Source organism: Mustela nivalis (assembly GCF_964662115.1).
Source record: "Mustela nivalis genome assembly, chromosome: 14".
NCBI classification, from domain to species: Eukaryota; Metazoa; Chordata; class Mammalia; order Carnivora; family Mustelidae; genus Mustela; species Mustela nivalis.
Genome location: NC_139033.1, coordinates 80631799 through 80647940, shown reverse-complemented (window position 1 = coordinate 80647940; position 16142 = coordinate 80631799). Strand labels below are relative to the sequence as shown.

The 16142-nt window shown below is 55.8% G+C and overlaps 3 protein-coding genes across 5 annotated transcripts in view; 2 read left to right on the top strand and 1 right to left on the bottom strand.

Moving 5' to 3' along the window:
- DGCR8 (DGCR8 microprocessor complex subunit) overlaps positions 1-2259 on the top strand; it is a 36420-nt gene extending 34161 nt beyond the window's left edge. For both annotated transcript variants that reach the window (XM_082697475.1, XM_082697476.1), the window contains one exon: positions 688-2259. In XM_082697475.1, coding sequence (XP_082553601.1) covers positions 688-771 — 84 coding nt within the window. In that variant the 3' untranslated portion in view covers positions 772-2259. The remainder of the gene's footprint in view (positions 1-687) is intronic.
- A 1118-nt stretch (positions 2260-3377) lies between these two features.
- Positions 3378-7886, bottom strand: TRMT2A (tRNA methyltransferase 2 homolog A). The gene is made up of 12 exons (XM_082697492.1): positions 7758-7886; positions 6934-7496; positions 6566-6674; positions 6196-6377; positions 5883-5997; positions 5675-5790; positions 5485-5596; positions 4811-4933; positions 4545-4620; positions 4117-4233; positions 3894-3990; positions 3378-3802 (listed from the first exon to the last, which is right to left on the bottom strand). The coding sequence occupies exons 1-12, from the start codon at positions 7779-7781 to the stop codon at positions 3586-3588; spliced, it is 1851 nt and encodes a 616-aa protein (XP_082553618.1). The 5' UTR covers positions 7782-7886; the 3' UTR covers positions 3378-3585.
- Positions 7887-8354: 468 nt separating this feature from the next.
- Positions 8355-15926, top strand: RANBP1 (RAN binding protein 1). 2 transcript variants are annotated; one of them, XM_082697600.1, is made up of 6 exons: positions 8355-8481; positions 9836-9972; positions 11900-12057; positions 14135-14263; positions 14903-14968; positions 15502-15926. In XM_082697600.1, exons 1-6 carry the CDS (start codon positions 8467-8469, stop codon positions 15621-15623), a joined length of 627 nt encoding a protein of 208 aa, XP_082553726.1. In that variant the 5' UTR covers positions 8355-8466; the 3' UTR covers positions 15624-15926. The 2 variants fall into 2 exon arrangements, with proteins under 2 accessions (XP_082553726.1, XP_082553725.1); XM_082697599.1 differs by having other exon boundaries at positions 15499-15926.
- The last annotated feature ends 216 nt before the right edge of the window (positions 15927-16142 follow it).

Genomic DNA, 16142 nt, shown 5'->3' with positions numbered 1-16142 from the left:
GTTTGAAGGCAGGGACAGTGCACCTGCCAGACCTCCCTTACTCAGGGTCCAGTGGGCGACAGACTGCTATCATGGACCTATACCTCAGGCCCTTGGCATTTCTGGAAGAGAGGAGCATGGTTCACAGAGCAGGTGGTCCTGGGCAAGGCTTGATGCTGGTCAACTTCCTCAAGCCACCCGCTCGACAGGCTTCTAGGCTAGGACCTTTTGTAGCTGTGGTATTTGCCCGGGCCCGTATAAAACCCTGAGAAGGGGGTATCTGCTGTTTTGCCTTTCTGGTGGAGATGCCTCACCCCTGCCCTCAAGTTGGAGTAGGGAGAGAGACCCACCCATGTGGCTTGTCCCTGGTGGCTGTAACTTCCTTGGCCCAATATTAATTATCACTACATACATAAATGGGTGTGTTCTGAGTCCCAGGGAAGAACCAGCACGTAGTGCTGTGAGACGGCACCCAGGGAGACCCAGCCAGCCTCCCATGTGGCCTACTTCTCAGGCCTCCCCTCCCTCCACCTGATATGGCAGAGCAGTGGTGCCCTCCTACTAGAGGCTACCTGGCACTAATGTGCTGAGCTCACCGTCCCCATCCTCACCCCCATTGCTCCCTACCTTGGGCACCTCTTGCTTGAGCTTGGGCTCGGCCACATGTTCCCACATCATTGGTATCCCTGTCCTTCGTTCTTCTTCCAGGAGGAGACTCGGAAGAAGCCCAAGATGTCTATTGTGGCATCTGCCCAGCCTGGCGGCGAGCCCCTGTGCACTGTAGACGTGTGAGGGAGGCAGCAGGGTCAGGCGCGGGGACTGCCAGCTCTGCTGCCAGCGAGACCACCCGCCACTCACTCTGCAGCCTTGGGCCTCTGGTTTGAGTTCCTCCCCTGCGGCCAGGCATCTGAGGCCGGGACCAGAGGGGTGGGGCTCTGGTGCACAGGGACAGCTGGGCCAGGCAGCTCTTCCTTGGGGGCCGCCCACAGGTCTGAGTGGATGTGTTCAAGGATGGACTCCGCTTACCCACCCGGGTGAGAGCCAAGAGCTTGGCAACAGCTGTGAATGACCTCTGCCTCTGGGGACTTGCTGCAGACTGGTTTGATGAAGGTTTTCATGAGTGTCAGTACGTGCAGACAAGAAATGACAGACTGAGAAAGTGGTGGCCAAGTCCTGTGGCACTCTGTTCCTCTGGTTCTCGCAGGCTACTGCAGGGGTCTGGTCAGAAGGTGCGTGCTGGCACCCCCGCCCCTTTCCTGCCTCTTGTGTTTTCCCTTTTACTCTGAAAAGGTTATAATAGGAAGGAGTATTTCAGAACCTTTTTGGCTTAAAATAAACACAATTTTAGAATCCGCTATTTTTCAGAGATTGCAGGCGAGCCCTCAAGGTGATTCTTTCCCATTCCTGAAACCTGTTGCCAGTGGGAGTATGCAGTCTGCTGGTCTCCGCCTGGCTTGTTACCCTGGGCTGGCGTGTGGTTCATTTCCTCTGAGTAAGTCTTAATGTCCTAAAAACACGCCTTCTTAGACACCGAGGCCCTCTTCACTGGCCTCTGGCAACTTTTTACTAAAGATTTTTGCACAGTCAAGTCCATCTGTCCACCCATCAATTTTTAAAGCTTTTATGGTATTTTAGCATTTGGGAAGAAACTTTTACAGCAAGAGTAGAAGATAGATTTGGAATCACGTAGCAGATATAAACAAGTTAAGCATTTTAGCACGATTTTAGAAGAGGAAACCAGGACCGTTCATGTAGACCATCTGTGCTCAAAGTGGCGCTCCTGCCTGGAGCTGGCACAAGCATGTGGAGGGTGGCGGTTTTGCCTGTGACAGTGGCTGCACTGGATTTTAAGGGCACCTGCCCTGTGCAGCCAGGCCTCACGGCCACCTGTTCCTTTGATCAGCAGTCCGTGCTCTCCAGGTGGCTCCTGCAGACAGGTGCAACGGGTAGGTGTGTCCCTACCCTGAGCCCCAGGGGATGTGGGTGTGTTTGAGGCTCTGGGTTGTCCCCATGTGCAAGGTAGGGGTGGCCATCCACTCCCTGTTCCTTGGGCCTGTTCAGGGGTGCACTGTTGGCTGTAGGGGCCCACTGCTGGGCTACATTCTCCACAGGTATGCCTGTTCTCCATCCTGTTCCCCGTGGTAGGCGTTGATGGCATTTGTTTTCAGGAATACAGAATGTCGGTCTTGCGTGCCACCCACAGTGTATCTCTTCCTTACCACCTATGTAACCAAGGTTGGCTTTTCTGTTGACCTTTATAAAACAAAACCTTCAGATCAAGTTGCTGTAATTAGACACTTGCTTCTTTTTTTTTTTTTTTTTTTTTTTTTTTTTAAAAATTTTTTTTTTAAGATTTTATTTATTTATTTGACAGAGAGAAATCACAAGTAGATGGAGAGGCAGGCAGAGAGAGAGAGAGAGGGAAGCAGGCTCCCTGCCGAGCAGAGAGCCCGATGCGGGACTTGATCCCAGGACCCTGAGATCATGACCTGAGCCGAAGGCAGTGGCTTAACCCACTGAGCCACCCAGGCGCCCTAGACACTTGCTTCTGTCTTGCCTCCTGTCTGCAGCTGTGAATCATCATTTTGACTATATGACTGTTTGCCCCCAGAACAGCCAGATGCGCCATTGTGAACCAAAGCTTTGTGCACACGTGTTAACTAGAGGCAGTGAGCCTTGCTGCAGCCTCCCCATGTCCTTCCTCTTGTATTCCCCCCACTCCCTGTGGGTGTGAGTGTTGTGTGCACACAGCCATGCTGTGGGGAGGGCAGGGGGGAGCCTGTGCTGATGCCACCTCCACTTGGCCACTGGCCGTCGTGTACCTTCCAGGTGGCAGCTCAACTATGGCTGTAAGGGTGAGCCTTGATTATCTGAACGCATAAAGCAAAACTGTCCCAAAGGGAATGACTGGTGTTTCTTTCTAATTAGCACGTGAGGCTGTGGACCCTCAACTCACCAGAAACAGCCTTTAATCTGTGCCTGGTCACACTGTTCCTATAGCAGCTGGGCTGCGTCCAATCCCAGCCCCAGCTCCTATGGATTCCCTTCAGGGCTAGGCTGGGGACAGAACCTCACCTCACAAGGCACAGGGAAAATGGGCAGACCACAGGGCCTACCTGTGTAGACAGGCTGCCCCTTGCTGTGTGTTCTACCTTATGTGTACAGCTGGCTCTGGGCCTTGAGATGTTTGCTTCCCTGGCAATAAGCATAAAACCTGATGTTGTCAGCACACTGCTCTGACTTGCCACCATGCAGAGGGGCTGGCAGAGTGCTAGCAGGAATGGAGGCTCAGACTGGCTGCTCAGGGTGCCCTGTTGACCTTGCCCCCGGCACCTACAGTGGGTGGGCAAAAGGGAACGCTGTGGGCTAAGGAATTTTCATCAATCACAGTAACATCAGTAGTTGAGAAACTCTTTATTCTAGCATTATATCCCAGCTAACCCGGAAAGGGGAGGGGTGGTAGGGGACAGGCTATGGGAGCCTAGGATCCACAGAGACAGATGGAATGCCAAATCTTGTGCCTTCTAGATGCTGCCTGAGCATCCTAAGGCAAGGACTTGGGGAATCACCTGTTCTGAAAGGACAAGGTTCTAGTTCTCCAGGGACCTAGCAAGAGGCAGCAGCCCTGGTTTCTTGTACGGTGTCCACAGGGGGCCCTGGTGGGGGCTGGGGTGCCAGGGCCCCTGTGCCATTGGGGTGCTCTACCCTCTCAAATAGGAGGAGCATCTCACAATGTGGGGTCTGCGGGAACAGGTCCACAGCCACAGCCTTGACAGGCCGGAAGGGGGTGCCCTTCACCCGGTTAGATGGAGCCCGGCAGAGGCTGTGGTAGGAAAGGGATGTCAAGATCAGCCACATGGGTCCCTGGTCCACCCTGTCCTGGGGCCACCCCAGGCCCCCCACTTCACACTCACTCCACAAAGTTGCCCATGGCTGCCCGGGGGTTGCAGGAGACATAGAGGAGCCGTTTGAGGTTCTCAGCTCTTCGGATGGCCAGGATCACTTTGGAATCTGAGGAGGTTCAAACAGGATGGGCATCAGGCTTAAAGCTGTGCCGTGTGGTGTGCCAACCAAACACCCCTGCCCCCCCCCCCCCCCCCGCTTCCCCATGACACCTCTCAGATGGAGGCCACTTACGCAGGCCAGCACGGGGCGGGTCCAGGATGGCAACGAGTTGCTGGGAGGCCAGTCTGCTCACCAAAGTGGGCACCAGGTCCTCGGCTCTCCCACAGTGGAACTCCACATTGCTCAACTCTGGACATGAAACCACAGCCCTGTCACAGGGGACCCAGAACACACCCTCCCTGTAGAGTCTGCATGATGTCTTTAAGTCCCTGGTCAGAGGTGTCCCAGGAAGACCTGCTGGCTAAGGAGCCAGCTCATCCTCCTCCAGCTCTGGCATCCTGGACGCACTGTTCAGTCCAAACAGTAGGTGGCCTACTGTACTCTCTGCCCCTCACCCCACTGCAGGCCCTAACAATGCCTGGCTGGGTCCCTGGTGCTGTGTTGAGGTATGCAGCAGGAGTATCTGCTGCTCACCCACTGCGCGGAGCGCCGGCTCTCACCATTGTCTCGGGCATTCACCCGGGCATCTTCTACAGCCTCCTGGCACAGCTCAATCCCCACGACTCTCTTCACTCTCTGAAGCCAGGAAAGGACAGACTCATGGCACCCCACCCCATCCCCACTGCCTTAGGGAGAGAAATGGCAGGAGGTGTTGGAGTGAAACAGGATCTGGACCAGGCTGGGGTGGGGGGGGGGTGGTCATGAGGCAGGTGACAACATGGGTGGGGTAGGAAGAGGGTGTTCTCAGTGGGGAAGGAGAGCTCACTGGGGCCAAAGCCAGGCCGATGGTGCCTGTGCCGCAGCATATGTCCAGCACTGTGCTCTCTCTGTCCAGCTGGGCCCAGTCTCGGATGACTGTGTAGAGCACCTCGGCTGCCAGAGTGTTCACCTGGAGAATGGGCCGGCAGTCTCACTGCCCACACTGGCCTCTCTGCTGCACAACCCTCCTCACCCCCAAGCACTTGCACTCCCTGGGCATTCTTCCTGCCTGGGGGCCTCCATGGCCCTATCCTTGGGTCACTCACCCTCTTCGCAGGTCTCCAGATATCCCTGGCCCCTCACCATCTAGCTGTCTGAGTGCCAAAGGGCCAGTCCTCAGAATGACCCTCAGTCCCATCATGCCTAGCAATTCAAAGAGTAACTTGATGGTGATAACCCCCCCTTCACCTCTTTTCTGAGTGCCAGAGCTCACACCAGAGTCCTGGCGTCACCCCAACTCTTGTTCCTACCTCTACATATGACCCTCCCAAAAGGTGATCAGAGAATCTAATAGGAAATGATCTCCCTACCTTTTACAACGCTTGGTGGCTCTCCTGCCTGGATGTTCTCCCCAGGCTAATCCCTTATCACTGCCCTAGCCCACTGTCCCCATCAGATGCTGACATCATGTCAAGCGCCCCCCTCCATGTATCCTCATTATCCCCAGAAACTCAGGGCTACCTGGAAGAAGGCGTGAGGAGAGATCCTGAAAGTCAACCCAAGCAGGTCCTCATGGATGCACCGATCTCCAGCCACATGCTCCAAGGGCAGGCCCTCCTGGCTGGGAGTCTTTCTGTGGGTGGTAGGGTTACATCTGTCAGTGTCACCAACCCTTGCAGGGACCCACCCCACCCCTACCCAAGCTCCTCACCGCTGTCCCTCCTCTACAAAGTAGAGGCAGGTCACCCCAGTGGCCTTGCCTGGCCCCGCCATGAAGTGCTGCGCCAAGGAGGCCTTCAGCCCAGCCAGTTCCTCAGGGCCCAGTTTCTGGGTAAGCAGCAGAAAAGGCCTTGTAAGGCTGCGTCACAGCTCACTGTGGCCCAGACATCCTCCCCCAGGAGGGCCACCCCGCCTGAGACCTGGGGGTGGAAGTAGACAATGGCCATGGCTTGGCCACGGCGGCTGGTGCGCACAGTCAACTGCTTCCAGTGGCCTGAATACGTCTCTGGGTTGTACGCTGAGTATGGAGTGGACCTGTGGGAGCCATGAATGGCCCTGAGTCCCCCAAAATCTGCCAACCAGGTCTGGGTGAGCATCCCTGCTCTCTCTTCCAGCCACACCTGCCAAATCACAATCCCAGACTCCCCCTCCCCCACCAGGCAGACTCTCTGCTCCCAGAGAGTTACCACCTCGGAACTTCTTGAGGCCCCCAGGCCAGGCATCAGCCCTCACCGGATGAACTCCTGGAAGGCCTTCACCACCTGCTTGGTGGCCCCAGGGATGTGCACGGTGTCAAAGGGGGCGGCCACAGCACACGTCCCGCCCTTGTACTTGCCAAGCCGACAGCCGACTGTGTTGTCTTCCCCGTCCACCCCAACGCCGACCAGAAACTCACACTTATTACGATACTCGGTCTGCAGGGAGGCAAAGAGACATGTCTGCCCTTACCCTGGCCATCCAAGGGATGGGGCTGACAACAAGGAACAGTCACACCATAAATACCAACAGCAAATGCAAAGCAGAAGAGGGATGGCAGAAATAAGTGAGAAGAGATCCTTTAAGAACATGAGATGAGTTTCTGGCCACACCAGCACGACCTGACCTGCTGGGGTGATGGCCTAACCCCCTCCAGTGGGCAGCAGGCCTTGTTGTGCTTGTGCCTCTGTGAGAGTAGCCAGGGCAGCAGGGCGCGGTTGGTGCTCCCAATTTCCCTGCAGGATGAGGTGGGGCCAAGGTTGGACTCAGTCTGCTTCCCCTGCAGCCATCCCCAGCCATTCTCTAAATGCCCATGTACCTGGCCCCTCCCTCATGACCCAACTATCCACACTGATTATACATGGGTTTTACTAGCTAACTACCCAAGAGACCATGCAGACCCTGAGGATGTCTGTACAAGGCACAGGATGGGCGAACAAGCACAGAGCCGAGCAGAGCTCTGGGGCGAAGGGGCTGCTCTGCACCCACACTCACTTGGCGAGCTTCTGTAGCACCTGCTCACACTCCAGCTGCTTCCGCTCCAGCTGTTCAGCATAGGGCACAGTCCAAAGAGGTGTCACTACATCTGCGATACATGTGGCTGCTGGCTCACCCTCATCCTCACGCCGCCTCTTCCTGGCCATAGGATCAGCCTTGGGCCTGGCCAGGCGCACGCTCAGTGGGCGGCCCTTCCAGAGGGCACCGTGCAGCACACGCAAGGCCTTGTCCCGCTCAGCAGCACTGCGGAATGTCACAAAGGCGCAGGGAGGTTGCCCAAAAAGTTTGGTCTTATGAGGCTGCAGGCCAAAGCGGCCCAGAAAGCGTCGGACATCACTGAAGCTGGCGTGGCGGGGCACATTCTGCAGCTCCAGCTTGAAAATCTCAGAGGTAAACAGGTCGTCCCTGATGTAGCTGTAGAGCCCTGGCTGAGGCACGGACTCTGCAGCCGCCTCAGCACCCCCTTCCTCCTCCTTGTCTTCCTCCTGGGGGGCTACTGCTGCAGAGCTACCCTGGGCACTGCTGCCGTCTTGGCCGCAGCCCTCCATAGGCACAGGGCCCTGTGTGGAGAGAGGCAAGGACTGGGCTGAAGGCTCGACCCTAGAACCTGAATGCCCCAGGGCCCCTTGCCCCACACCCCGACCTCCGCTACTGTATCTACACCCAGCTTTACCGCGTTCCGTTTTCCCCTCTCCCAACGTATTCCCCTGTCCCGTTTTCTCCCAGCGGTTTCCTACCCCGCCTCCATCTCCATCTCCCCCCACACCCCGTTCTCCTCCATCTCCTCCTCCGTCTCCCATCAGCATCTCCCTTCACTTTACTTCGTTGTCGAGCTTGTCACTCATCGTCCGGTCGGTCAGCTGCCCAGACTGGGGTTCCCCGCGAGGGCCGCCTCCGCTGCTCCGTCCTGGGCCCAGCAAAGGAAGCGGGCGCTCAGAGCGGCGGCTGCAACGCCGCGAGACCCCTCGCCGGCTCCGCCCCGGGCGGGGGTGGGACTCGAACCCTCGGTGCTCACGTTCGGGTCTCAGGTATGGGGTACGCCGGCCGCTCGCCTTGCTGGCCACTCTCCCGTCAGCCAACGCGTGCAGCCGTGGCCGCACGTCTCTATCATCCTGGCTTCCGGTGACGTCATCGCCACGCGCCAGCCTCGCTTCCCCTGCTCCTTAGAGAGCTCCAGAGGTGCACGCCGCCGCGGGGCGGAAGTGCGCGCTAGGGCCGCCGGGAGTGCACGCTCTTCTGGCTGTCGGGCGGGCCGGGCATGCGCCGCGGGCGTTTTGGCGGGAAGCGCGGGGCGGGCTGGACAATGAGAGTGTCCGCAGTGTGAGCCAATAAAGCTGCACTGGTTTTGAATCGCGTCGCGTTTCCCGCCGCCGGGGTCAGGGGTCGGGGTTCGGGTCGCGGGGCGGAGGGAAGAGCGGGAGGGCGGGAGGCGCCGGCGCCAGACGCGGAGGAAAGGAGCTACAACCAGCCGCCGAGAGGCCGCGGAGCCAGCGACGACCGAGCCAGCCGAGCCGCCGCCGCCGCGCCCCCATGGCGGCCGCCAAGGTGCGGCCGGGCCCGGACGGGGACTGGGTGGGGGCCCGGAGGCCGAGGCCGCTATTGGCGGCCACGTGGGCGGCCCGCGCCGCCGCCGCCGCCAACCCCCGCTGGCTTGAGGGCTCCGTGCCTGCGGGCCTCAGTGGCGCGTGGTTGGAGCTTTGGGGAGCGCGACCTGGGGCCTTCGGGGCCAGGGCTCGCGATGCCTGGGGCGCGCGTGTTCGGTGGCTGCGGGGCGGCCGCGTGACCTTGGGGCGGTCCCAGGTGGGGCCGGGAGCCCCATCGGGGCGTGGGGAGGCCCGCCGCCCGGGTTCTTGATCTCTAGTGTACTTCGCTGCTCGATTGAGATGAGGGGCCGATGGCCGGTTTCCTCCGGCTCGGCCCACTTGCAGGCTTCTCACCAAAACCGTGCGTCCCTTCCTGCCGTCGCCTACGCAGCACTTCATTCATTCTGTTCTCACGTCTTGAACCGCCACAGGCCTCTGTCGCGAAAGCTCGCGTTCCAGCCAGGTGGTCGGGTCGTGGTCTCACCGACCCAGGGTGGGGGCGGCTTTGTTGACTGCGGGCATCTACTCGAGCTGCCCTCGGCGGAGAGCCGCAGTTGCTGTTCAACCAAGGAAAGCAACGAAGCCTTATATTTGTTCTTTTTTGGCTCGAGTTTGGTAGCAAAGTCTCTCAGCTTTTTCTGGACTACAGATCACCAAACCACGTGTTTGTAAGACTTGAACCTAAATTATGATCCTTTGTGCTCTGTGGTTTTCTAAACTGGATCCGGATTTTACTGCTCTCGTTTGTGTGATTTCTGTCAAGGCATCAACTTTCTGATGTAAGATAAAATTGCTGACAGAACTGTGAATTCCATGTAAATACTAACAGTTGGGTAGTAACTTTTTTGCCCTGTTCAGTAACAACAGCACTGATTTATTTTTTTCCCTCCAACCAGTAGACATTCAAAGGGTTGCTATTTGCTTAAAGAGTGGCACTCTTCTTTAGGCTCTGCTCCGTCATTGTGTCTTTTAATCTTAGCACTGTCATTATTCACATTTTCTAGGTGAGGAAATGGAGGTGCAAAGTGGTGAGACAGTGTATCTTTGGCCAGTAGGAGGCCCAACTTTAGGGACCTCTGTCCCGCTGTCCACACATGGGATTGATGCATCTGGGGAGGGTGCCGAAGTTCAGCATCTTACTGCACTTTCAATGTGGGTGCAAACCTCTCTTTGTGTGAAAGACTGTGGGCATAATCTCTTGCTTTGGGATGAGGCAGATCACTAGGAGAGATTGCCCACTGTGGGTACTGCTGACCTCTGTGTGGGGGCCAGGCTCCAGGGCCAGCAGAGTCACTTCTCTGCACCTCATTTCACAGGACACCCATGAGGACCATGATACCTCCACTGAGAATGCCGACGAGTCCAACCACGACCCCCAGTTTGAGCCTATAGTTTCTCTTCCTGAGCAAGAAATTAAAACGCTGGAAGAAGATGAAGAAGAGCTTTTTAAAATGTAAGTAAGCTCGTGTTGCTCCAGACATAGGAATCTTAGTGTGAAATGAAGTTGTGTTTTTTATGGGTGTCAGGGTCTTGGCCTGACTTTCAGTTGGACCGAGGCTTGAAGAAAGGGCTTGGAATTGTATGATGGCTAATGTGGAAATCAGGGCGGCTGTTAGAATACATTGGTTGGATAACTCTTCACCGGGTGCCCCTGCTTCTGGTGGCCAGTGCTGTGGTGAGCACAGGTGCTCCCTGGTGTCCTGTCCCTGCTGCTCTGTCCACAAAGGTGCATCTTACCAGCCCCCTGTCCTTGCCACCTTCCAGGCTTGTTACTTCTAAGACTCCCTTGGCACCCTTCCTCTGGTTGAACGGGGAGTTTGCCATTATTTTTTTTTTTTCAAATTTTATTATTTTTTTTTTCTTTTGCATGATAGATTCTGGCATCTTGAAGTTTGGGAACTCCCAGTTCAGTGTTTTTAATGCACAGAGTAACACCTGGAATTATAAGTGAAAGTGGATAGTGTTAGGCCTACCAAAATGACTTTCTAAAAATTAATCTCCACATGTTTTTTGGCACCTTCATTGAGAAGCTCCAATGGCAAGGGACATTTTTAAGTAGCACTGGAACCAGCCATGTGTTGAGATGTTTGTAACAAAATTAGCACTGCCAAGACTCAGAATCACAGGAAACACTAGGCTCCCTTACAAGGCTAATGGAAATAGGCTGGAGTGTTTTTCCTGTCTAAGCTGTGGAGTTCCCTCACTGCCCCCCCCCCCACTTCAGATTCTATTGAAGAAGCCAGATGAGGGTGTGAGTGGGGGGCAGGGACAGTGACCCCTCCCTCTAAGGAGAGGACTCCTCCCTCGACTGGGGAGACGAGCCCTTCCCACCATCCCCAAAGGTCTGGGGAGGGAGAGTCACATAACACCCCTTTGGTCTCAGAGAGTGGTGGGCGTGTCCCTGAAGACACTGTTTCTTTACATCACTGCTTTGCCCAGAAATGGTGCGATAGCCAGGGACTGGTTTCTCCCAGAACTGGGGACTGCTGCTGGTGCTGTTGCTGTCACACACATGTGTGCCCACAAAGGGCTAAGAATTGCTCCTGGCGGCCCTGAGCACAGGACCTTCCTGAGGGAAGCAAGGCCAGCAGTTCAGGCCTTTTCGTCTGGGGCCTTGAGCTCCAGGTGAAAGCTCTGGTGGCATCCTTGTGAGGACACTGTATCCCTTAACAGAACTGAGCTTGCGGGGAGAGAACAGAGTGTTCTGCAGGAAATGGACCAACACTGCTTGGGTTGGGTGGGGAGAGGGAATGGAGGGCTTCAGCCTAAAGCCCTAAAGGCAGGACTGCTGGGCTCATCACCGACTGCTTCGGTGCCTGGCTGGGTGGGGGCCTTGGCTGGGCCCAGTATGAGGTGCTGTTCTGGGCAGGAAGGCAGGGTGTTGGTCAGAGCCTGGCAGCCTGAGCGGAGGTCTGCAGCCCTCTCTCTGGGTTGAGGGGCCAGGGAAGCAAAGGGGGGCATCTCACAGCAGAGGGAAGGGCTGGTCCTTTGGAGGGCAGGGGTCCTTGATCTCACCTGCTTCCATGTTATCCCTGTGGCCCTCTGGGACCCCAGGGGCTCCCCAGCACTGTGACCACAGGCTAGCTTGGTGTACTCGGAGGTATGTTTGCTGAGAAGTTGGGTCTTTATGTTGGAAATTGTTTTTTCTTTCTCGTTTCATTATTCTAAGTAAAAACTTGAACTTTGTATTGTCTTGCTCTTTTGGTAGTTTTTTGACCAATAGTCCTAGACGGTCAAAGAAAGCAAAGGGCATCTCTGGAGGCGCCAGATACAGCCATTTGTTCAGTGCACAAAAAACCAGTGTTCTTTCCAAGCCAGTGTTTCACTACTTATTTCCCTCTTTGCTCATCTAAATTCTCTCTCAATGGCTTTTCTTGAAGGCGGGCAAAGCTATTCCGATTCGCTTCAGAGAACGATCTCCCAGAGTGGAAGGAACGAGGCACTGGTGACGTTAAGCTTCTGAAGCATAAGGAAAAAGGGACCATCCGCCTCCTCATGAGGAGGGACAAGACCCTGAAGATATGCGCCAACCACTACAGTAGGTGGCTTCTGGGGGGTGTGTTTTTACTCTGAGTTCCACACGAGGATGCCTCAGGTCTTTGGCCAGGTTGCCTTCAGTGCTGCACTGGGTGCCCAGGAGTACAGTGGGACATGGGGCGCATATTTGTGGTGTGTTCAGAACTTAAAGTGGGAAATGAGGTGTTCCCACGTGCTCTGAACTCAGAGCAGACTTTCAGAGAAGTTTCTGACATATGAGGTGTGGAGTCCAGGCAGATAGGACTTGACAGGGTAGACACAGAGCCCCAGTGTGGGCTTGGGACTATGAGGTTGTATGTTGTCAGGACGTGTGCTCCCGTATGTATTAGATGTGCCCAGCAGGAAGCGTTTCCATTCTTGGGTGTGTTTTGTCCCTGTGGGGTGTCTCCTAAGAAGGACACAAAAGGGAAAAAGGGTCGGGGGAGAAGGTGGCTACCTTATCCTTGTGCCTGTGAGACTGAACAGGTAGTGGGTGGTGACAGGCTGAGGACTTTGGATGTATCATCCTTGGGTTCAGTATGGTGGGGGTGGGGCTGGGGGCTGGAAAAGCCACATCAGGCCTCGTCTGTGAAGGAGCGATAGTAAGTTCCCTACCATATCAGTCTCTTGGGTTCTGGATTGTTCTGCAGTGCTGTGTGTATTGGGAAGCAGACATGCTTGGGGCTGCATTCTGGATCCAGGGACATGTCTGCATGTCTTGCAGGGTAGGACCCCTCATCAGGGCACACAGGGTCACCAGCAAGAACCTGAGCAGAACAGCTCTTGATGGTGTGGAAGGATGGGCAAACGGGTTTGCAGAGACCCTGAGGGGTGGTGCAGAGGGGCGTTTATGCCCTTCCTTTTTTAAGATTTTATTTAGTTATTTGAGAGAGCAAGCGCGCTAGTGAGCACAAGTGGGAGGGAGAGGGAGAAGCAGATGCTCCACTGAGCAGGGAGTGTAACACAGGGCTCCATCCCCGCAGGACCCCGAGTTCATGACCGGAGCCGAAGGCAGACACTTAACTGATTGAGCCCCCCAGGTACCCCTTTCATACCCTTCCTTAGGGCTGCTTGGGTGTCCTCTTGTGAACCCCACCATCCCCACCTGTCTTCTCTGGCCCTTGGCCTCCACTCCAGTTTGAATTGTTCCCCAGGGGTCTTCCTGACACCCTGTGCTTCTTCCAGAGCCTGGTCAGGTCACTGGGTTGTTTCCAGGTTGTAGGCAGGTTCTGAGCCTGGAACATGTCACAGACCCTTGATGTGCCAGTGGGTGGTGGCAGGAGGAGGCAGTGGCACCTCTGTGCTCCCTACAGCTCGAGGGCTTGCCTGGTGTTGAGATGGTGTGACTGTTCGTGGTTCAGACGGTCATGTGTGTTTGGGGCTCGGCATGGGCCGACCCACATCCCTGGAGATCTCTGCCAGGTGTACAGGGGCACACCGGTAGGGGTGGCATTGGGGCTGCTTTTGTTCTTTGTGCAACCTGTCTCCCTTTTCCGCCTTGGGGCTGTGCAAAGCCCAAGGACACCAGGGTAGCTGTGCTTATTTCAGGTCATGGCTTTGTCTTCCATGATGTAGGTCACAAGCCCCACTGTGTCCTCTTGTGGTGGCCTCGTCCCCCAAGTCCCTGGACAGTGTCAGAGTGGTTGCCCTGATCCGACCCCATGCCTTCCACGGTAGTCACCCCACATACGGTTTCTGTCCCCCATGTCCCAATGGGCCAGGTCTCTGATGATATGACTGAACGTGGACACAGCTATGTGATGGGTGCTCCACAGGGAGGGAGGGCTAGGTGTGAGCGGCTCGGCTGGTGTTGGAGCCCTTGTTCCAGTGGAACTGGAGACAACTTGCTGAGGTATTCTGGGGTCAGGGAGCAGGCTGCCCTGTTTCCACATTTAGAGCAGTCTTGGTTTTAAGTGAATGCAAGGTGTTTGCAAAGAAACGTGTTTAAGATCCGTATCCCACAGGACTTCGTTTAGGCCTGGTTGGTGGACCCCAACTAGGGGTCCTCTGTTTAGGACCTTGAGCTGGCAACCAGGGCCTTTGGGGCCAGTTGGCCTTGCCGCAGTTGACCAGACTTTCACATTGCTCCTCTTCCCCAGTCACACCGATGATGGAACTGAAGCCGAATGCGGGCAGCGACCGTGCCTGGGTCTGGAACACCCATGCTGACTTTGCCGACGAGTGCCCCAAGCCAGAGCTGCTGGCCATCCGCTTCCTAAATGCTGAAAGTAAGCAGCAGGGTGCTGGGCCGTGGGAACCGCCTGACTGCAGCCACCCATCTGACCATGTAGTTTTTCAGGGAGAATCGGTAGTGCCTGGGAAGTGTGTGGTAGGGACTGGTCCCGCCCTGCTGTCTGGTGCTCTCTTGGGGGCAGGATGCAAGCCTTGCAAGCCGTGTGCGGATGAGGCCTCATCTGGGCTTTGAGATGACGAGCAGGGTCTTCTCCCTTTTAACCTCGAAGGGGACTGGGCATTCAGTCTGCCCGGGGCAGGCATTTCCCTTTCTAGCCCCAATTGTCAGAAGTGCCCAGTGGGCCTCGTCTAGCAGGAACTTTGATGTGAGTGGAGAACAGAGTGGGAGGGAGACTCCTTCCCTTGGTTGTGCATGGCCACAGTGCCATATATTGCTGTGCCCAAGTTGTCACAGAGTCAGATGGAGGGAGACAGCGCGACATAGTCACCAGTCTCAGGAGGGACTCAAGAAACAGTTACTGCCTGGTCTGGGTAGCAGTGAGCCCAAGGCTGTGTCCTTAAGTCCATATTGGCCACGGGATGAGCCGTTGATGCATCTTGACTCTTCACACCCTTCAGATGTGTCCCCTTCACTGCTCAGGGATCTTAGAAGGTCTCTTCTCTTCTTTCCACAGATGCACAGAAATTCAAAACAAAGTTTGAAGAATGCAGGAAAGAGATCGAGGAGAGAGAAAAGAAAGGTGACATGGTGTCTGGGTAGGGGACTTCCTCGCAGACTCACTCTGCATCCGGCTGCAGCCCCAGGCGGGTGCTTTTTCCGTCTGCCACAGAAACATCCCGGGGTGCTGTGATCACCTCGACCTGTCAAGGGCGATACAGCCATCTGGGGGCACAGATTGCTTCCTGGGGAGTGAGCTGGCCATCAGGGTCCCAAACATGTGCTCCCTGGCCTTGCCTGACAGCTCCCAGCCTGGGGATCCAGTGACATCTGGCTAGAGCCCATAGTGAAGGGGGCCTCAGGAGGTCCTTGCAGTCACCTGCTTGCTTGGGGCCTGACGATGGCTGCCATAGCAAGTGACCTGACATAACTGAGCTCCCTGACTCCTGTCCCCCACTGAGCTCCTACTTGTTTGTGTGCCCCTGGAGGCTGGCTTGGCCAGCACATGGTGAAATGGCATGTTCTTACGCCTTCACCCAGGGACATGGTAGGCGGGTGGGCTGCAGAGAGCAGTGCTTTTTGGTTTTCTTACTGTGTTTCCCTATGTCTTAGCAGGGTCGGGCAAAAACAATGATGCTGAGAAGGTGACTGAGAAGCTAGAAGCTCTCTCCGTGAAGGAGGAGAGCAAGGAGTCGGAAGACACCGAGAGCAAGGCTGCAGCGGAGGAGGAGCAATAAGCCACCGCCCCTTGTTTTCTCTTCCTTCCGTTCTTTTCCTCTTTTTTCTTTTTTTAAATTTTGCCCTGCCCCTTCTTTTCAGTTTGTTTTTATTCTGTTTTGTTTTTACAAGGGACTTTATATAAAGAACTGAATTCCAACATTCAGGTTGTTTTTTTCTAAGTTTCTGCCCTATTGAAGAAGACTTCAGAAAATCCATTCCCCAGTCATGAAAATGTACTGTGCTCACTTTCTTTTCCATAGTGGAAACACTTATTTATAGTCATCAAAAATAGTGAATAAACGACACATTCGAAACCTGCACAGAGGGCAGGACCATGTGTGCGCCGGCCCTGTCCTGGGAGCAGTGTGGGTGCCCGCTGGCTCCGGGGTGCTGGGGCGGCGCTGCGGGGCCCACTTGCCACCCCTGGCTCCGCCTCGGGCTTGGGGCTGCTGCTGGCCTCTGGGGCCGCGCTGTGTCCAGGGTGGGGCAGGGGTGCTTGCTGTGGCATGTGTTTCTGCCTTGTGGCAAGGGGTAGG